At 36.9% G+C, this 23,066-nt stretch overlaps 1 protein-coding gene across 1 annotated transcript; it reads left to right on the forward strand.

The window, feature by feature from the left end:
* Nucleotides 1-1,557: 1,557 nt before the first annotated feature.
* Nucleotides 1,558-22,510, forward strand: LOC134756051 (uncharacterized). The gene is made up of 8 exons (XM_063692844.1): nt 1,558-1,768; nt 3,445-3,602; nt 4,181-4,365; nt 5,398-5,633; nt 17,956-18,084; nt 18,989-19,119; nt 21,456-21,640; nt 22,356-22,510. The coding sequence occupies exons 1-8, from the start codon at nt 1,688-1,690 to the stop codon at nt 22,493-22,495; spliced, it is 1,245 nt and encodes a 414-aa protein (XP_063548914.1). The 5' UTR covers nt 1,558-1,687; the 3' UTR covers nt 22,496-22,510.
* Nucleotides 22,511-23,066: the final 556 nt, after the last annotated feature.

The raw sequence follows: 23,066 nt of genomic DNA on the forward strand, positions 1-23,066 counted from the left end.
TTACTGGGCTCTCGAGTTAAAAATAGACAGGAAAGATAGAAAATAAAAAGCAACTAAGACGCGCCTGGAACCGGTAGGCAGATGGCTGTGCGCTGCATCTTTTTGCTTTGTGGATGGGAACATTCCAGAGGCTTTATGTAAAGATCATTAGCAGATGAGATAATTAGAAATATCTAGAGATAATGTTTCAAATACGCGTGACGCTGTTTATAGCATAATCCCAATTCAACGCCATAAAGTTCGAGCCAGATCGCTTTGAAACAGTGAAAACAGAACAGATAAATTTGCAATAGGTGAAAACTAAACTTCATTATAGTGTATATTTTTAGTTAGCTTGAACAATTGACACAGATTAACTCGACCGACAATTACATAAGTAGAAACAATACTTGTTTTTGAAATTGGAAATAACAGGTATGATGTTACCCATTCAAATACTATTTCTATTAAAAGAAGATTTTCTCTTTTTTCAAGGAAAATTTAAACAAATAGTAGATGAAACAAAATAACGCCAAACTATATTAAGAACTAGAACTAAAATTGATAAATAAAATTAAGTCAAGTTCTAATCATGGTGCAAGTATGCTTTATCGTAAAGATGCTTAAAAACAAACATTACTTTGCACAGTATATAGATATTCCATATTCCTAATATAGTTGTTGCATTCGCAGAATCCTAGCACGCAGGCGCTATCGTTCCCATCAGGGAAAGGCATTCAGTCCAGTCCAGTTTTACTAATCAAGTTATTCTTCATTCAATGTGTGCAGATACCATCGGTGCAACAAAACCATGGCAAAACATGTGGTTCTGTTAATATAGATAATGGCGCTTAAGTGCAATAGGAGTGGTTCGTAGACAGAGGGTTAATTTGATACAAGGCTTTTAGTTAGTTTGCGCTAACTTTGCACTGAACTAGAACAGAACAAAATGAGGGAGTGTCCTTATAAATGGCATATTATCATAGAAATATGACGTTAGTGATGACATTGCCACACTTTGTCATTGCTTTGTCTTTGCCATGCAGAGTTAGCTGGGTCCAACTCAAAAGAAAATTATGAAAATAATCCTTGATACTACAGACGTTCCCAAGAGATTCCAGCATATATATGAAAATAAAACCTTGAGTCAATTCTCCAAAAATCTTTAGGTACATGGAAAACACTTCTAAGAATACATTAAAAGTAAATAATCATCCCTATAATGCCTAGTCACATTTGCTACGTAATCAATTCAAGAAAATTTACACCTTTATGTAATTATTATTTTCTAAATTATCATAAACATCATTAAAGTATACTATTCTAGAGCCAACATAAAATGTTATATAAAAAAGTTTAACGATCTTTTACTTGATACCTTGATAGATACTGAAACGACCGGTAATTTCACTTGCAACCCTAAAACCAGTACCCGTTGGACGTCGCCGGCGCAGCCACATTAGCCTCCTCGGCAAACATGTAAAATGCAAACAAAGCAAAACCTATTAACACACACACGTAACCTAACATGGACTGCTAAATTCATTATTCTCCGTCCGTACCAACGGGCATAATAAATCAACCTAGCTTACTAGATAAGGAGTTCTATTTAGAAGGGTGCTTGGAGACCGGTTCCCGGCTGCGAGGGTATATAAGCGGGAGCTGGAGTTCCAGAGCCCATTCCCGTGCTCCCTGCTAAAGAACCATCATGTGGCGGCTGTGCGTGCTGGCTCTGATCGCGACTGCCTCGGCGCAGATCCCCTCACTAGGATGGTGCCCCGATTATCAAGTAAGTTTTGTACATTTGATTTTGTATTGGTGTGATTTTATTGTAAAACGTAGGTTTGCCGGTAAACTAGAATACCATCGGAAAATTTCCCGTAAATTGTCGGAAAATTCTTAGGGCGAGTAGTGAGGCCGGAATATTTTTCCGGCCTTTTAGTTTTATCCAACGTGTACTCCAAATCTAATGCTGTTGTCCTTTTATTTGGCGAAGTTGGCAATCCAAACGGCATAGTTTCGAATTCAAAATGTCTTGCGAGTATCGCTTTTGCATCTCCTATCTAATGCGTTTAAGTCTTTCTAAACATTTTTTTTGACTAGACAAGCTCGCAATTAAGAATAAGCTGATGATAAGTAAATTACTTACATACCTACTCTGACATAAACGTTAGACATTCCTCTCCTATTTATTTATTAGTTACGACCTTATAGGTCGAAAATGATCATCCATGAGCATTTAATGTTTGCAAGTCTGGTTGCTATGGCATTAAGTAAATTATGTTTTTCATATTAAGTTTCCGTGCCTCTCTTAACTCTTCTACACTTACATTTGAATCGAAATAGTCTTGAAAACATTTTGATTATTTTACCCTACACAGGTAATTCAGGTATCATTAAGTTAAACTTTTCGGAATCACGGAAATCCAGTCCAGTCTAAAGCTTCCAAAACGCCGCCCGCCTAATAAACGCTTCACCGTCTTGATCCCAACATAAACCTTCTCAACCTTGACTCATCGTTACCGTGCTTATATAATGCGCGGAGCACTGGCCACAGACACCGACCGGTCCTCGGTCACTGCACCGAGGTGAGGTTTCAATTTCTTGCACTTTCGATTTTTCAATAGATCGTCGATGCAAGAGCGGGTACCGGCAAAGTATGGCGGTTCACCACTAGTAGATAGATTTGACAAAGTTTCAAAAAAATATTATCTTCCTTAAAAATGTAAACAGAACTGCTGAAATTTGGGATTAGTATCTATTTGTCTGTTTTGGGCAGATCTAAGGGTGACTGAATTGTCCACAATTCTAACTAATCCTCCTGAGACCATGCTTACAAATTGTTGAACAAATCAATTTTGAACTTCCATAGAATAACTGAGTTCTAAAATCAAAAATAAAATACCTGTTTCTTGGTCTCACGGAGGTATTAGCAAAACTTGTGCTATAATTAAATACCTAAAAAAAACGAAGATGTTTTATAACTCGTATGTCAAGTAAGCAACTGAATTGCGTCCGCTGAAATTTTAATTTTATCCCAGAATACTCAAAAGGACCCTGAAATTAGCTGCCATTTAAATTATTATTTAGTCCTTACCGTATCCACGCGATTCTATCACGGAAATGAAGACATTAGAAATGCATGCCAATGCGTATGGAGACATCATAGCGATATTAAATCAGTCTTAAGATAAGACTGTTTCAAGTCGCCCGGCTATAACCAGCCTTAAATTAAATTAAATTGAGCTATCCAATAACCGACCAACACAAACGATGAACAGTTTTATTTCATGAGTTTTTCTGTTTTTAATTTTTCCATTCATCTTAATTTATGAATATAATAAAGACAAGCTTAATTTAAGGCAATATTGCTTGAAAAGTGGCACTAACAGCGCTGCATCTTTAAAAAGGTTGTTGTACCAACCCTATCATGAATCCCCCTAAACCCTGAATTTCATCCTACAGCCCATGGCCAACTTCAACATGAACCGATTCCTGGGCACCTGGTACGAAGCGGAGCGTTACTTCACAGTCAGCGAGTTGGGCAGCCGCTGCGTCACCACCAAGTATGAGCAGACTCCGGAGGGCAGGATCCTGGTGTCCAACGAGATCACTAACTCACTGTAAGTATATTACAGTACAGAGGTAACAGGTTGTCTAGATTCCATATACCTACTTAAACTGCAATGGATCAATTTTGAGTTAGGATAAAATTCAACTATAAAACTCCCGTGAGACTCAAACATATTAGATTATTTTAAACCGGGTCACTTACCGGGTTAATTGGACCGAAACATGTCGAGCTATTCGACTTAATAATACGTGAGTGACTCGGTTTAAAATAATTTAATAGGATAAAATTCCTCTAGGTAAGGGGTCAAAACTTCTTAGCGGAGTCTTGACACTTGATTAGAGTAATTCTGATGTCATACAATTTCGAGACAGTTAAATCCAATTTTTTTCTTTAAAATATTTTATACGTCCCACTTATGGAATTTCTTTGGTCTTGCAAAACGGTTAAGTAAATGCGATTTTCTCCCAGACCGTATGACGTACATAGCTAACATTTGGTATAGCTACTGCAATTACCGCCACTAATACTGTAAGTAAGTCAAAAACCGTTTATTTCTTATTTTAGGGGGGAATTTATGGAGCTGGGAGGGGTGAGCTGAATTTATTTTTTCTTTTCTATTGTAACCAGCACGGGAATGAAGCGCGTGATGGACGGGCACTTACAAGTGATCGGGCGTGAGGGCGAAGGCCGCATCATCGTGAAATACTCCTCGCTGCCCGTGCCCTACGACAACGAGTTCAGCATCTTGGACACCGACTACGACAACTACGCTGTCATGTGGTCTTGCAGTGGCATCGGGCCCGTGCATACGCGTAAGTAGGAAGACGTGGTCGAGGTGTTCATCAGATCAGGCTATGCAAGAAAAGTTCGATATCGACATTCAATTAAGCATAGGTACTTTACTTAGCACTAACCACAACAACGGCCTTGCATTGGCATCGCCTTTTGCATTCGAGTAAATCTGTAACAAAATTATTTATAGATATTATAATTTTACAATAAATAGGTACTTTCAGAAACTATATCGCGTAGGTGCTGCTGTTAACTGCTTGAAGAAGTGATGCATACGAGTCAATATTTTCATCATCAATATGACCCACAACATCATTGGAACAGAATTATTGATAATGATACCCCTAGCTCTCTGAAAGTTTATAAGTATTTTACGTGATAAACACATTTGCCTCCAGCTTGTACCTATTACAAGTTAATGTCTTAATTGACAATCTAAATAATAGGTACCTTTATTACTTAGGTTCAAACAACAACGCAACAGAACTCAATGTATCAGGAGTTGCGGCTGAGCAGCGGGGTATCATCCTCCAATTTCTGGCACGTTATAGAGGTGGATATTCTTAAACATTAACAGTTTATGAAAACTATATATATATTTCTGCAACAGCGAGACTTTTAGACTATGTACTAAAATCCCCGTGAAGTGCTCCTGTTGACGTTCCTATTAACATATCGAAACGTGTTGAGCGATATTCGATCTAAATTATGCGAGAGAACAGTTTGTTTTTATTGTTATCCGTTTAGAATGGAAACTAAGTCTGAACTGATTCTATTAACGACTAATAGTCAAATATTTACCAATAATTAAGACAGGTATGCGACTAATTCAGTCTATTAATACTTCCGCTTTATATATAAAATGTGATAGCAAAAAAAACGCGAAATGTCGTGAACGACCTCCATGACGACAACTCCTCTGCCATGACTACATAATTAAGAATAATTGAATAGTTTTCTGTAAACCGTTAATGTTTCTAAGAACCACCTCGCAAATGTACAAACACCGAAGCCTCACTTCAACTCTCTTAAGTGAACTTGCCTTCATCCAGAAAACGCGTGGGTGCTGACCCGCGACCGCCTCGCCAACATGCAAATCATGCAGAGCGCGTACGGCGTACTGGACCGTTTCAAGATTTCCCGGGCTTTCTTCGTGAAGACCAACCAGGCTGACTGCAATGTCTTTCCTGACCCGGCCGCTGACCCCATTGCAGCGAAGTCTGCTGTTGTGGATGTTGTTGCCAAGAACGTGCCCGAGGTGGCGGAGAAGATTGAGCATATTGTTGAGGTAAGTTAAGATTTATTTAATGCCTGTTAGGAGTGTTTATAACTTATACTGTGTCTGAACAAAAATTGAGCATAATGGGTCGATGACTAATACAACGCTCCTTAATTTTTATTGGTTTGCTGCTTAACTTATAACTCTTATAAGTAATACGTACCTACCCCTGTTGTAATTGTTACATTAGTGAACTGTAACAACATAAAAGCAAATATTAAACACCTCATAATTTATAATTTTAAATCAGTACCTTATTTTTTTTCTGCTCAACAGAAAAAGGTGGACCCCGAAGTAAAACTAGATGCCCCGAAAGAAAAACAAATAATTCCAGCAAAGTTAGAAGAAGAAAAGAAACCACTGCAAGTCCCAGAACTGATCCTGTCCGAATTATCGGAGAAGCCAGACCTGAAACTCGGAGAGCCACTGAAAGACCTGAAGCCCGAAATCCCTGAAATCCTCGAAAAGAAAGGAGAAAAGCTCCCCCAATAAATCGTTTCCTTTAATGTTCTAAACATAGTGATAGATGCGTGTGAGGCTTAGTAGTAACAGGAATTATGGGCTACTGTACCAAATAAGTCATAAAACCAGGGAGAGTGTAATTCTGAATTTCTGACCGGCCAGTCCTGTGCTGAAACAGCAGATAAACAATTCGGTTGTTTCTCTTAAAATCTTTTGTTTTACTCAAATAAGACTTGATGTTAATCTTGCTAATTAGCATTTTGGTATCATATATGTTAAGAGAAGCAATCGGTGTAGATTTTTCTCAAGAATTGTTTTTTCTGGTTGTAATTCCTTGAGCGAGGGCTGTGTCTTAGAATCATGGTTTGTTAGATCGCTGAACTGTGAATCAGTTAGTTAACAACATAGTCATTAAAATTGTAATAAGGGATTTTGGAAGTCAACGCTAAAATAAAAATAAAATATAACTAGGTTGTTTTATTTAGCCTTATTTCCGAATTAAGGATGACACGCTAGACCGGGCCGTGCCCGGGCCGAGGCGTCCGATATGTCATTTTTTATGACGAGGCTGATCACGTGGTGCTTTCCGTAGAAAACGATGCGCCGGTAGCTCCGGCCCGGCCCCGGACTGGTCTAGCGTGTCATCCCTTATAGCCTAATACTTAGTTGTCATTTCTTGCTGATTCTTTTGATTTTTTTGTTCAGTCAGCATCAATAGTAGCGGACGAAACAACGCGTTCATAATTATCTGCCACAGTTTAATAGTAAAAAATAATCATATCAGTAGAATACGTCATGCCAAAAGGAATTTTATTACTCTATGATAATGATGTTAGTTGAAAGCGTCTACCAAGGAAAATTACCTTAATCTCATACATATAAAGTTCTGTTTCAGTAACATTAGTAGTTGTGGTACTGAACGTTTGTAGGCAAGCGAAAATGTACCTTATTAGCATATGCTCAAGGTTTTGTTTTAAAGGTTAAGTTGAAGTATAAAATATCTAAACGAACGGGCGGGTCTGGTTAGATTGGTCAGCATGATGTTCCTGAGCGCATTTATTGTCAGCAAAAATGTACCTTAGATGCAAATCCTTAAAGTACTGTTTTAAAGATTTAGTTGTAAAAAAGGGCAAAAGGAACGGGTCTGGTTATATTGGTCGGGCTGTTACTGAGCACCCACTCCCGGCCGCTATCCCACTACTGCCCGATACGGGGACTTTTGGCTGCTGGGTTTCCCCCCTGGCCCGGTTCGCCCCTCCTTAGTTAACCTGCACCTCCCAGACTCCTCCGGGAGGTCCATATTAATACCAGGCTTAGTGTGGACGTCCAGTCAACATGGGCCACTCAGCACCAGGACTCCCGACCTCAAACCATCCTCCGTCCCCGACCTCCGAGTAGCCGGATTACAGGAGACGCCACGCTCCCAGTCGAATGAGTTGACGAATTTTAGAAACGTATGATACTGTATGGTCGTGTATTCAAACCCCGGATCAATACATTTAAAATACTTTCATATCATAACAATTTTAATATTTTTTTTTTTTTAACTTTTTCAACATCTCGTTTTATTAATAGTGTTATTATTTTTATTTAGCAAAAGTTTAAATGTTTTATGAGTGTCGATGGTGGCGCCCCCTACCCGATTGTTCCGGTACTAGCAAAAAGACCGCTGCGCCGACTCGCCCAATCGCTCGCTACAGTCGCTACGCTACTAAGTTCACGCGTTCGATTCTAGATAGCGCTCTACGCCATAATAAAGAACAATACGGAGTGAATTCAGGTAAAATCTGTATACATTTATATCTATCTTTGGTATACATATATGATTTAAATTCAATCTCATCAATGCGTTGCATACCTACCACATTTGGTTACGAGCTAGTGCTAGTGCCCATAAAAAAAAAACAATAACGGGTCCGCAACTCGCATGTGACAACCCTGGAGTTGATCCAATAGACCGGTCCAAAGATAAAACAAAAAAAAAAAAAACAAAATATCAGTAGGTAATAAAACTAATAAAAGACACATCAGTAATAAACTTGCTCACTGTTATAAACGTTAATAGTAATGAGTTAATTTAATAGTATATACAGGGTGGAAAAAATTAATGGGCCTTGGAGGGAAAGTGCCTTAAAACCTTGAGTTAGCTCATTTTACTTAAAGGAAACATTTTTTTATTTTTAAAAACCGACAAAACTGCATTCAGATTTTTTTTCTTAAATTTCGCTTGTCAAAAAAAATTCTTGAGTACTAAATACTCGATGTTATGAATATTTTGTACGACAGACGAGTGTAAGACCTAATGTTTCTTGGAGAAACTGTATCGACTAGTATAATAAAATAGCGTTTATTTATTCGAATCCCGGGCAAGACAAGCGAATTAAAAAAAATCTTTGAATGCAGTTTTGTGTTTGTTCTTAAAAATAAAATAATGTTTCCTTTAAGTAAAATGAGCTAACTTAAGGTTTTAAGGCAGTTTCCCTCCAGGGCCCATAATTTTTTTCCAACGTGTATAGTAATGAGACAGAAATAAAATGATAACGACTACGTCATACCAGACACATAACATTGTAAATAATCCATAACATTAGACCAGTCGGTTATGTCATGCGTGACCATCTACGGCCTTGCAGCAGTCAATTAACACAGGAGGAACTGACCAGCTGTCTGTAAACATTTTAAATGTCATCATAACCGGAAAAATAGGCAGTTGGCTAGAGACCACGTTAGAACTAGATTGGCATCTAAATGGAAACTAGTAAAAGAAGTGAATTAATAAAGGATCTTAGTGAATCATTTGAAACTAAAAAGAAGAAACATTACGAAGAAAGAAGTTCAGTTCAAATATTTATTCTGAAATTTAGGTTTGAGAGTTCTTTCACATGTGTCAAAATTCTGACGAAACAAGAAGCACCTGAATAAAAATACACCAGAAGTATGAACGTGCATGAGTTTTATGCCTTTTTTTAGAGTCAATGAACCGAAAGGTCGGGATCCTAGTAAGTGGAAAGGCCTTGTCTAACCAGTTATCTAAACGCAATATAATCGAGGCAAAGTTATAGGTACTATAATCAATAGTAAAGTTCTAAAACAGTCCAGCCAGCCAGTTATACAACTAACTGGCAAAATCCTAAGCAAACGTTTCCAAACAATTTTCCTCGAGTAAGTAAATCCAAGCACGTGGGAGGTCAGTATGGGAGCATTACTATGTTCCGACTAGAACGAAAAGTATGATCCAAAAAACACCTGACCACTACACAAAAAGCACTGATCAATCACAGTCACACCCATCATCAGAAACTCAAGGAGGCATTGACTTGGGGCATAAAAATCTGGCCTATTTTCCACAACATTCACCAAGCGCATAAATTCAGGTAAGGCACAAGCGTGACCTGCGATACCGCATAATGCACATACATTTCTAGGTCAAGTTTATTACAAGAACTGCCAAGCTCAGACAGAATGTTTTGTGAATCAAGTAACGGGCCTAAGCAGTTTTCCAGTTTCCCACCGTGCCCATGGCAAGTCTAATTCCCGAGTGGTCCACCATAAGTGCGCTCTCCCATTAAGTATGATTATACGGATCTCATAGTGACAGATTATCTGGTTTTCTTGAACATTCGACTGCAACAGTGAAGCGAAGCAGAGCGCAAGCTAACACCATTTTAGTGTTGATCTTAGTCAGTCTTGGTCAGGCGGGTGAGAAGGACAACCGTGCTCACTTCCGCGTTCTAGCAATCGAGTTTACAAGTGTCAATCGATGAACGATTGAACTTATTGTATTTAAGTTTATCTGTGATTAGTAACGGGATTAAAAGGTAAGACAATTATTCTTAGTTTAAAAAAAGCCGGCAAATTTGTTTACCAAATTTTTTTTTTAATTTGTATTATAATATTTATAATATAGCTAATATGTAATATTTCAAATTGTTCACATCATAAAATATGTGTTAAGTATACAAATGTTCCTATTAGTGAATTAAACTAAGCGCACCTCTAATAGTTCCTGCAGTAGTGTTTCTGTAAGTAAGTAGGTAGTCATAGTCATTAGGAAAACATACTAAGGTAAGGTACTCACTGCAGGGCACAGGCCTCTTCTTACAAGAGGGCTATACCCTACACCACAGCACCCACGCTGCCTTATCATGGTTAGGGCTTTTACATTCATTCATGATAATTTCACAAGGGACGAGAAACTCATTCACTCAAACCAAAACCTCCGGTTTGTGACCTGCACTCATCATTTGCCAATAGCCCCTATGGGTGCGTATGGTATATAGGGTTAGTAAAAATAATTAGGTAGGGTTACAAACATGAGCGAAATTCACCCTACTCATATTTAGAGTAACCCAACTACTGCCTGTTGTAATCCAGGACTTCTGGGAGAGAAAGGTTCTCTGTTCTCATGGGGATTTTAACACAGTAAAAGCAAAAGATCTGCATACTAAACCTAACCAACGTGCATAAGCCTTCTGATTATAAGATTGAGAAAGAAAACAAAATTATACATTGTGAGTTCAGAGTTTCTGCGGAAACAACAGACTGTATCCTAAAATCGGCAATGCTAATATCAAACTTTATTTCCTAATACCTTCGTACTTAAAACAACAAACAAAATATTCAATAATGCTTAATTACTAACACCCATTAAAATCGACGTTTGACTTCTAAATTAAATCAATGAAAATAAGGGATATGTAGAAGCATAGCCGGTACGGCCGGTACGGTCGTCCTCCTGCTCAGAAACAGATATATATATATATATATATATTCCAATATTCGTCACGAAATAAACAGATACGTATGCAAATAAAATGTTAATTAGAAAGATAAAATTAATGATGACAGACAGAACCAGTTTTGATTACTTTTGTCTACGAGTAATACCTACAATTCTAAAATAAATTATCTATAAGGAAGATATGGTGATTTTAACAATACAGTATTCATAGGATGTAATGAACCAATTTCCATGTGTTTTATTAAAGAAGAACGACTTATTTTTCTTTATAAAATAAATAAGCACGCAATTAATCTTTTTTTTTAATTCAAAACGTCACACTTACTAACGCGACGTCACAACTTCACAAGTGATGACTCTCGAAAAAATTTCAAATATGAATTGCACTCTGTTATTTAAGGCTGAATTTAAACATATTTTTTAATACAGTTGCTCAAAAAGTGCTACTTTTCGTAGCTGTTTAGCGTGCGGAAAGTTGGTTTTCGAGAACTAGTGCTTTTTACTTTTCCAATTTTTTTAAATTTTTACTTGTTCCAATTCATGACTACTTATTGATGAGTGTTAATATTAGTTTCATTTAAACGTCGTAATGAACATAAAAACCTACTGTTAATGTAAGAATACGAAAAATATGAATATTTCATATTTTATTACTTACCTCTTCATCATTATAAGTATTATAACACGTTTATTTTTTAATGTTGAAAAACCGTTCTTAATAAGTTGTCTGAATGGAACGGAACGCCTGTCAAAGAGGCATATTTTCTTACTTCAAGAATGTTTTAAGTTTCCAAAGGCAACATTCGATATTGTTTTTATAAATATGCGATACACAAATAATCATAAATAACGATATTTAGGTAATAATAGTACAATGTTTTAATATTTTACAATTGTTTCTGTCTTATAGAACATGCATTTCAAGAAAAAACTTTCATTGAAGTGGGTTCAGTAATAATAACAAAATCAATTCTAGTCGAATAAAAGCTAGAAAAACACTTCTTCATAATGTCAATGTCAATGATGTCACAGAATTAATAATATAAAAGTTTCGAATTCCGTTCCTTACTTGTTGCTTTTCTTATTTTTTCGCAACTGTATTAAAAAACGTCGTTCGATACACGTGCGGAAATGTCATTCTTTACTCGTCCCGAGTCTTGCTAGATATCTCGGTACTCGTGAAGTAATGACATACTTTCCGCACTAGCATCGAACTGTACTATTATGGCTCTGAAACCTACGCCTCTAATATTAAATTTGGGTTGTATTAAAATACATGCTGTATAAAAGTTTAGGAAGTGAACCTCGAACTAATCTGATAATATCATTTCGCGCATACTCAACTGACCTTCAATGTTGCTTTTCATGATACATAAATACCACCCATTATTATGTACAACAGAAGCAAAAAACAAAGGTAAAACCTGCAGCGAGCAGTTTTTAGGGTTCCGTACCCAAAGGGTAAAAAAGGGACCCTATTACTAAGACTCCGCTGTCCGTCTGTCTGTCTGTCACCAGGCTGTATCTCATGAACCGTGATAGCTAGACAGTTGATATTTTTACAGATGATGTATTTATGTTGCCGCTATAACAACAAATACTAAAAAGTACGGAACCCTCGGTGCGCGAGTCCGACTCGCACTTGGCCGGTTTTTTTTGTATGTCGACTGAATATATTTTATTTGTAAAATAATTGGTTCACTTTTAGTTCCGACGTTTCGACGCAAAGAGCCTACCGCGAAAATCGAAATTTCCTTATCTGCCTCTCTATCGCTCAAATATGCAAGAGTGATAACGACATTTTCGATTTTCACGGTAGGCCCTTGTGTTTCACCAGTAGTGCGCGACCGAGGTTCCAGCCAAAAGTCAAACGGGAAAAACTAAAGTACTCGACAAAAGTGTAAAATATATCTAGATTCCAATTGCTAGCTAATGGTTATTAAATTCCCGATTCTGCCCTAGACTTAATCATTTATCAACATTAGTCTACTGCATGATAGCAGTAATTCACCAATCACCAACATCTAGGCTATCCTAAAAGGTCATATACAAGTAAGGTAAATGCAGCCCTGCAGCACACGACCAGTCTCAATGGCGAAGGAAGTGGGCGAATGCGAATGCTGACGACCGCGAGCTACGAGTTACAGCGGACAGTTCAAATACAGTGGATTTTCCTTTTGTTTAAAGAAGGAAAATTTACACGGCCAAGTTTTATCGCGCATTTTGACAAATATTACGCATATTGACATTTCTCAAATAAAATAATGCGCTTCTAAAAGTTCTAAAACAACGGCGTCAGGGTTCTATCCCTACTAATATTATAAATGCGAAAGTAACTGTCGGTCTGTTATTTCTTCACGCTTAAACTTAAACGATTTAGATGAAATTTGGTATGGAGATAGTTTGAGGCCCGGGAAAGATTGATAAAACTATCCTATATCCTTATATAGGATAGTTTTATCAATCATCATCATCATCCCACGCAGACAAAATCGCGGGCAGAAACTATTTTCTTATATTTATACTTAATAATGTTATAAGTAAGTCATAAAATCGTGACAGTTTACAGAAAAATGCTTAGTTCATTAGATGTATATATGTATTATTATCACCGGTACCACACTCTCCAAGAGTTTCAATCTGTCATAATTATCGAAATCTGACAAAAATACCATCCAGTGATTAAAGTTTGTATATGTCACGATTTCTAAAGAAGGGGGCACAGTCTAAATATGAACTCCGCAAAAATTTGACGTACTAAATAAATTGTCGAAGTAGGCCAATTATGTCGGTGTGAGTTCACGTTATATATGTCCAATATGTCCATGCTATTTTTACACTCCTCATTCACATTGTCTTATTGTTACATTCAAAATTATTATGTTAAGTTCCATAAGACCATTATGGCTCGCTGCCTCCTTTCATATGGGCATCTCAAGCGCGGACCGTTAGGCGTACCGTTCTGACGGACCTAACCTACATGGAAGGATACTTTCGACCTAGTTCCGCGATATTATGTGTAGCAAGTGCATGCAGTTTCCATTGCCAATGCTACAATGTGCATTCTGCTTTAGTTGGAAGATATAAGTAGCACTTATAGTAATAGGTACCAAATATTACCTGGTTGTGTAAAAGAGAGATAGTTTGGTTTAGATATGTACTGGATATAATAAATATTGCGCTCTTCAAACACACTGAATTCGTTAATATTTAAGTGGGATTCCAAAAAAGACTAACTTTTTTTTGGCTAAACTACCCAACAAGTAAGTATGTCACTTGTCACCGCAGAAACTAACATCACAAATGGTGGTCCTTATTCTATGATACCTAGTACGACAGAATATGTTTGGATAACTTTAAAAGCTGGCTAATCCATACTAATCAATCAATCAATACTAATATTATAAATGCGAAAGTATGTCTGTCTATCTGTCTGTGAACCGATTTCGTTGAAATTTGGCATAGGATAGTTTTTATCCCGAAAATCATCCCTTAAGAGGGTCAAAAGCGGGGTGGAATTGAGATAAGTAATGAATTGCCTGATAATTTGTGTAACCGATTAAGCATATGCTGATATTGAGTGATTGCCATTAGACTTTATCCAGGCGCTATTCTTACTCTAGCTGCGGTTATTAAGTCCACGCAGACGAAGTCGCGGGCAAAAGCTAGTTTTTAATATATTGCTAATATCTAATAAACTAGAAACACTTTCTGTAGCAATAGTAAGCAAGATGCCTTTGCAAGCTTTGCCAAAGTATGAAGCTCTTCTGGTTTAGTAGGTAGATATTAGCGATTTTCAACATTACCCCGCTGCGAAGTTATCATGGACCTAAAAATTTAACACTATATAATTACCTAAGGTCAGGTCAAATATCATCAGGCAACAACACAGACAACGGACGTGCTAACGGATTTATAGCCTCACCAGGCATAACAGCCGTAACAGCCATTCTTATTCCAAATTCAAACTGGGTGTAACGGGTGTTATGCGTGCTAGGTGCTAGGACAAGATGTACCTATACTTAGTCATGCGGTCATACTCATATGGCACCAGCAAACAACCAACAATACGGGTGTATTCGCAGTAGGTATACTCTTGAGGTCCCTTTCATCGGCGTCTTTTGTTTTGCCACTGCTTTCTCCATCGGGCATTACTGAAGAGGTGTCCACTGAATACTAATGACCCGATTGCTTGACAATATATCATTATCATCATTGTGGTGTCAATTGCCTTTAAATAGTGGGTTAGGTTAGTGACCTATAGTGAAAACAAAGCAGCAGCTATTATTGCTATAAAGCTTTTCTGAGTTGTTAAATAATGAAAACCACTTGTTAAATGGATGCTTCCATTATTCCAATTAAGTTTTGAAGTGAAAAAATAACCAAGTACACACACGTTTTTTTTTGTTTTTTTTTTTGCTTCGTAATTTTTTACGATTTTACCGCAATACAATTTAACACCATTCGTATTCCTGATCAGTTTTTAGGGTTCCGTATCCAAAGGGTAAAAACGGGACCCTATTACTAAGACTACATCATCTGTAAAAATTTCAGCTGTCTAGCTACCACGGTTCATGAGATACAGCCTGGTGACAGACAGACAGACAGACAGACAGACGGACAGTGGAGTCTTACAGTAAGTGTTACAGTAAGACTCCACTGTCCGTCTGTCTGTCTGTCTGTCACCAGGCTGTATCTCATGAACCGTGGTAGCTAGACAGCTGAAATTTTTACAGATGATGTATTTCTGTTGCCGCTATAACAACAAATCGTCGCTGCGCGTACAAAAGTCGCCATGTGTTTTTAACCTACTTTACAGGAGACACAAAAAACTGTTTATTTCGATAATTATTGGACATAAATAAATCAATATTTTTGTGACAAAAGTATTTGCACTTTAACATACATTAAGGAATTACATGAAAAAATATTTCAGTTTTAATAATATGAAAAAAATATTTTTTCATAAATATGTCACATAGCGAGTTTTGTTTGGGTCATAAATAACCTCTAAGTGTCTTACCATTACATGGTTAGATTTAATTGTTAAGGACCCTATACATTTTTTGTTCTTTGTCGTCACATGGCTATTTAATAATATGATGTGAGCGTTCAATAAAACAGAAAAAAATGCTATGTAAGTTAATATAATTGAATTTTATTCGTGAATTAATAATCTACGTACTTTTTTATTATAACTATTACTTTAGTATTTAATACTAAAAAGTACGGAACTCTCGGTGGGCGAGTCCGACTCGCACTTGTCCGGTTCTTTGTTCCAATACTGCTACTACCTACATATTTTTATTTTTCTTCAATTAAAAGTAGGTGGATAAGGACACTTGTCCGTAATTTTATTCTATTATATTCTAATACAATAAATATGTAGGTGAAACCACAAGGTGTGGTGTGTTGCTTATCAGTTGTCTGTTCAATGATCTCATAATGATAAACAATAAAACAATGGTATGTTATTATATGTAAACAGTAAAATATAGGCATTGATAATTTTATATATCAAAGAATTTTTGGGAGAGGCAATAAGTTACAAATGTTTTATACCTACTCGATTTTTTTACCTTGTCACTTTTAAAAGAAACTGAATTTCAAGATTAATGCAGTGTTAGGAGATGCTTATTTAGGTGGTATGGCACCTAACTTTCGTCGTCGTTTCGTCGTTTAAATTCAATAAATAGTTTTTTTAATGAAATGAAATGAAATGAAAAATGCTTTATTGCCACAAAAAAGTAGGTACAGAATATAAACTAACCTAATTTAAATAAACTATTCTAATAATATTAAATATACCTTATAAATCTTTAATATATATATTTTTCTAAATAATGTGGCAAACGTACCAATTTACCAAAGATACATTGATTGCGTAAGATGCGTAAAATCTAAGACAATTTCGTGCTTCGAATTGGACAGGTAAACGAGATGGCGCTGTACAGCTCCATACATTCTGCAGTAACTCTGATTGTCAAAAGTTGACGTTTGACAATTTCAGTGACCGCAAAACATAGGGCGCAGTACAGCGCCATCTGTTTTGGACGTCAAACAAAGAGGCACGTTTTTAGGGTTCCGTACCTCAAAAGGAAAAAACGGAACCCTTATAGGATCACTCGTGCGTCTGTGTGTCTGTCTGTCCGTCTGTCTGCCTGTCCGTCTGTCACAGCCTATTTTCTCCGAAACTACTGGACCAATTAAGTTGAATTTTGTACACATATGTAAGTTTGTGACCCAAAGATGGGCATGTAACGTAAACATATTAATTTTAAACACGGGGGCCACTTTTGGGGCCCTTTGGGGGGGGGGGGGCTTTGGGTAAATGAAAAATTAAAAAATAAAATTTGTCAAACTGTATCGTGTTACATATCAAATGAAAGAGCTCTTTGTGAGAATCTCAAATATATATTTTTTATAATTTTAAAGTAAATAGTTTAGAAGTTATTCAAGAAAATAGGCAAAAAATAACCATTCCCCCTTTATCTCCGAAACTACTGGGTCAAAAATTTTGAAAAAAATACACAAAATAGATCTTTACCTATAGATCACCGGAAAACCTATTAGAAATGTGCAGTCAAGCGTGAGTCGGACTTAATTACTTAGTTTTTGATCCGACCCCTACGGGTTTTTTAAAGACATTTCACATAAAAGATACATAAATGTTTAAATTGTGTAATGTACGGAACCCTTCGAACGCGAGTCCGACTCGCACTTGGCCGGTTATATTTTCTAACTTTTTTAGGGTCTTGTAATTTTTTTGGTTTAGTACTACCACAGTTTAGTTTAGTGCGAGTCTGATTCGCCCACCGAGGGTTCCGTACTTTTTAGTATTTTTTGTTTTAGCGGCAACAGAAATACATCAACTGTGAAAATTTCAACTGTCTATCTATCACGGTTCATGAGATACAGCCTGGTGACAGACAGACGGACAGTGGAGTCTTAGTAATAGGGTCCCATTTTAACCCTTTGGGTACGGAACCCTAAAAATTACAAGACCCCTACACTAGCGTCTAGTCAGCGGCAATCAGCAACTTTGGCTGCTGCTGCCCGACGCAACGTTGCCGCTACGGAACTAAAGATAAAATGAGTCAAGACAGTAATTAATACGGTTTGTTTCAGATGTCGATAATTAGACAAATAGCCGTGTTCCTATGCGGATTCGTGATGCTTCGCATGTGCGAGGCACAAGTGCCCTTCCTCGGCACGTGCCCCGACGTCGGCGTGATGGCCGATTTTAACCCCAGTCGGGTAAGTCATCTTGTCCTTAAACTAACAGCCTTAAAATGTTCTAGACGCAAGGCCTTTCCATGGCCATATGGTGACCAAATGATCCCTTGTTGTGATCTCACAATAAACAAAATTCTTGAACACAAATCGCATTTTGATGACCACAAGAATATAGTCACGCATGATAATGAAAATGGAGTGCGATAGGCGAGTCTAATCAGAAATGCAGGCTTCTAACATTATCTTCTTGAGTCACGTTATAATATATGCAAAACCTATAAATAGCAGAGGACATGACATCGATGCGAATTTTGGTACCGCCAAGATTTTTATAAATAAAATCTGTTGATTTTTGTATTATCGTGCTTTGATTGTTTTTTTTATATTACAAATATCGACCCTGAAAAATCGAATCGTGTGCTGAGTTGCTATAACTCTTATTGTACCCTGAAACTGAATTGAAGAAAAGGATGGGTAAGGATATGGATCGCAAAACTAAAAAAACTATCGTAAGTTTTCTTTCGACTGAGCTTTCCTGTTTGGTTTAGTTCGTGCTCATTTGCCGGTATTTAGATACGGTTTTAATCTAAGTTTCTAGTTTCCACCGACAGGAGCATCGTGGCAATATTTGCCTACCCACCGACGATTCGCCGCAAAACAATACTTTACGATAACACTACAAACGGGGAACGGTTTCAGATTTAAATTTCCTCTTATAAGGTCAGGTGGGGTAAGAGAAACACTTGTATGGAATTTTAATAACAAAACTTCCCTGAGACAAATACGTGCGTTGATAATATATTTAATATACTTGTATGGAATCTTCATACTGTTTCTCTTGCCCCAAGCAAAATAAAAAGAAAGATCTATTATTATAAAAAATAAGTATGTTTCACTTACACAACTTGACCATACATATTTCCAGTACTTGGGCAAGTGGTACGAGGCGGAGCGGTACTTCGCAGTGTTCCAGCTAGGTGGCCGCTGCGTCACCGCCGACTATAACGAAAGAGACAACGGCGTCATTGGCGTCGTCAACAAACAGCTCAGCAGCTTGTAAGTTTCGGTACAAATTTACTTACATTACCAAAAAATATAGCTCTGGCTTGATCTGGACCTAGACTGACCTGGAGAACCTGTTATATTGGATAATGTAAATTAGTTTCATGTGCCAAGAACTTCTAGAACAATTGACGATAAACTATCCACTATTTACGTAGTCTTTTTATTGGAAAAGAAAGAAGTCGATAATTCCATAAAGCACACATACACAGGGCAAAAAGACAATACAAAAAAAACCGGCCAAGTGCGAGTCGGACTCGCGTTCCAAGGGTTCCGTACATTACACAATTTAAACAATGTATATTTTATGTGAAACGTGAGTAAAATGTCTTTAAAAAACACGTAGGGGTCGGATCAAAAACTAAGTAATTAAGTGCGACTCACGCTTGACTGCACATTTCTAATGGGTTTTCCTGTGATCTATAGGTAAAGATCTATATTGTGTATTTTTTTCAAAATTTTAGACCCAGTAGTTCGGAGATAAAGGGGGGGAATGGTCATTTTTTGCCTATTTTCTTGAATAACTTCTAATCGAATTTAAACTGTTGTGAGACATACTAACATTAAATCATACAACAAACAAGTGACTAAAACAAATGAGTCTAAACCGTAAAATGATTAAATAACTTCTAAAATGTTTATCTTAAAATTATAAAAAAAAAAATTTGAGATTCTCATAATGAGCGCTTTCATTTTATATGTAACACGATATAGTTTGAAAAACTATGTTTTAATTTTCTCATTTACCCCCCTAAAGTTTCCCCCGTGTTTAAAATACATTTGTTTACGTTACATGTCCGTCTTTGGGTCATAAACTTGCATACGTATACCAAGTTTCAACTTAATTGGTCCAGTAGTTACGGAGAAAATAGGCTGTGACAGACGGACAGACAGACAGACAGACAGACAGACGCACGTGTGATCCTATAAGAGTTGCGTTTTTTCCTTTTAAGGTACGGAACCCTAAAAAAAGAAAAGCATAAAATCTTTTTAATTAAAAGTATCATCGAAATAAAGGAGGAAGACTCCTTTATCTATCCTGTATCCTGTGTGTGACAATTGTCATCTCGGTGAAATTTGAGTGAAAATTTTACTGACATGGCAACTACCTATAGCTGTACTATTTAGCTTGCTTGTGTTATTTTTTCTTCACCGTATTTTTCAAAGCTACTAACGACTACTAACAAATCTGGTAGTACCAAACTGTAATGACTAAAGCCATAAACTTACTAAGAATAATTTGGACTGAAGTGTACTTTGTAATTCTTGTTTTTTTTCTTCTGTATTTTGTATATTGCAGAACCCCTCTCCGGTTTGGCGTTCTACTGGCCCTACTGTCTACCCCTTCCGCCCTCTGACGTCAACGTCAACCTCACTCATCTCTAAATTAGTTACCTATGACAGTCGCGTCGTTTATCGCGCGACAACGACAAGATAAAACAGTCATCCCTTTCTTGCTTTATCTATAGGTAGAATATGTTTTAACTGTATGTATCTTACTTTTACCACCTGATAATACCTACCCACCATCACCAGATATTACAGGCGGCTTGTTACGTCTAAACATGCTGATAAGGCATTTGTCACTCTTACATATATCCTTGCGAGAAAGTAACGACTGTTTTAATCATGCTGTAAAAAACAAATGTGATATAGCCTTAATTAAGAATAAATTATTTTTAAGCAAATTTTACTTTTGTACATATTATCACTATACGCTTTCCTTCAATCGACAAATAGAATCATGGTAAGTTTTAAGAATACTTATATACAATTTTTATATTTATTTCAAAAAAATTCAAGTTAACCTACATAATATTTATACAGGGTGGCTAAAAAATAAGTGCATTGCCGTTGGCGGGGGAGGTTTTGAGATTATACTGAGCAACTTTTACTATGGGACCAACCACGAAATCGCGAAGAAAATTTGGCTGTTTCATACATTTTGACTGGTTCATTTTCTATATATGGGAGGGTAAATTTTTTTTCTTTCGCGATTTCGTGTTTGGTCCCATAGTAAAAGTTGCTCAGTATAATCCCAACGGGAATGCACTTATTTTTGAACCACGGTGCTTATCAAACAACATTTTGTAACATTCTAAGATGTATAAACTGGATCGACTGGAAATTATAAATTAACAGTTTACAAAGCAGCATAATCATTATAAGTCTTCCTACTAGTATTACAAGATCATTATTAGTTATCCTACACGACTATCGCTAACTGCTCGCATGCATTAAGTGGTACGATGTGCAGCGCAGCGATCTAGAGAGCTCTAGAATTCGAATATTTATACCAAAACGAAATTAACCTTTTAACCCGTTTCCAGGACGGGCATAATGTCGGAGATCCAAGGCGAGGCTCACCAAGTGTCCCGCTCCGATGAAGGCAAGCTGTCGGTCCGGTTCCCCTCGCTTCCCTTCGCGTTCTCAGCTCCCTACTGGGTGGTGGACTCGGACTATGACAACTACGCCATCGTTTGGGGCTGCAATGACTTCGGAGTGTTCCACACACGTAAGATTTTTGCTTATTACCTCATAAATTTTTGCAGAACAGCATATGTTTCTAGTCCAACGAAGGGTAGCTGTCGGTGTGGTTCCTTTCGTTGCCGTTCGTGTTCTCAGCTCCCTACTAGGTCGTGGATTGTGACAACTACGCCGTAGTATGGGGCTGCAATGACTTTGAAGTCTTCCACACACGTAAGATTTTTGTTTATTACCTCATCAAGTTTGGAAGAACAGCATATTTCTCTGGTCCGATAAAGGCAAGCTCCCTTTTAGACTAAGAGACCCCCCTGAAAATAGTTTATGATAATGAGACGATCGAAACTACTCTAGTTAGTCTGCTAGATTATCCTTATTACTAGATCCGGGCGGCGAGCTCTCCATCTGCTATTCTTCATTTCTTACATCACCCTATTTGTGTACCTGTGTACCTGGGTGGTACCTGTGGTCAACGTAAGTGGTCGTTTCAGATTGCAGTATCATTTAGTCTTCTACACGTTTCAGTTTTTTGTTTATTACCTGATACTACGATTATGTCTCGGAAAATTATTATGCTTGATAATGCAAACTGTGTATAATTTCTCATTCTGCCCTTTGTTACATTAAATGCCAGGCAATTATTATACATTTTTTAATCTACCGTAAAATACATCTGGTACTGCATATTTTATTACCAGGAACAATATTAAGTGTGTAATTAACGTTGTGCATGATAAATGTTACAGGTAACGCTTGGATCCTCACCAGATCAAGAAACCCAGAGTTGTCAGTCCTCGAAAAGGCCTACACTGTTCTGGACAAGAACAACATCAGTCGCGCTTACTTCATCAGAACCGATCAGAAAAACTGTCCAGATAATGAGTAGAATGAATACCCTACCCTAGGCATATGTGGTAGATGGTACTTGGTGCAAAAGGGAGGTAACAAAAGCAGGAAAGAAAGATATCGGTCCAGTTTACAATGAAAGTGAAAATTCAAAAGCACCTTGTTGGCTACAAGAGTAAAATGTTTCGTGAAAAGAAAACTTATTGAAAGCTCTAAATTTAAATTGATTTAGAAAGTAAGGAAACCAGATTGCATTCACTAGGGTTTAAGCTTTAATTTTGTAATCACTATCGTGTCTAGTTTCATGATCAATTGTTATTTGATGAACTAATATAATCAGTATTCTAAGTTATTTAATGCTTATGAAATTGGACACGAACTTTAAGGACAAATATATGTTAATATGTACGTAGATAATTGTTAAGAACGTATCTACTAAATAGATATTTTCGCATTTATACCTATATGTTAACGTTTTTAATAAAACAATTCTAAACGAAATCATAAAGTACCTATATTTGCAATTTCTATCTACACCTTAAATAAATTAAAGCCTTTTACAAAATTATGCTTAAAATTAGTACAAAACGTTTTTATAAATATCAGATTTT

This window comes from Cydia strobilella, chromosome 3, assembly GCF_947568885.1.
Source record: "Cydia strobilella chromosome 3, ilCydStro3.1, whole genome shotgun sequence".
Taxonomy (NCBI): domain Eukaryota; kingdom Metazoa; phylum Arthropoda; class Insecta; order Lepidoptera; family Tortricidae; genus Cydia; species Cydia strobilella.

Bases quoted from the DNA above. Each gene is read 5' to 3' on its own strand.
- LOC134756051 (XM_063692844.1), top strand. From the start codon at position 1,688: ATGTGGCGGCTGTGCGTGCTGGCTCTGATCGCGACTGCCTCGGCGCAG. The intron at 3,603-4,180 runs GTAAGTATATTA...TATTGTAACCAG, and splicing joins AACGAGATCACTAACTCACT to CACGGGAATGAAGCGCGTGA. The intron at 19,120-21,455 runs GTAAGTTTCGGT...ACCCGTTTCCAG, and splicing joins AACAAACAGCTCAGCAGCTT to GACGGGCATAATGTCGGAGA.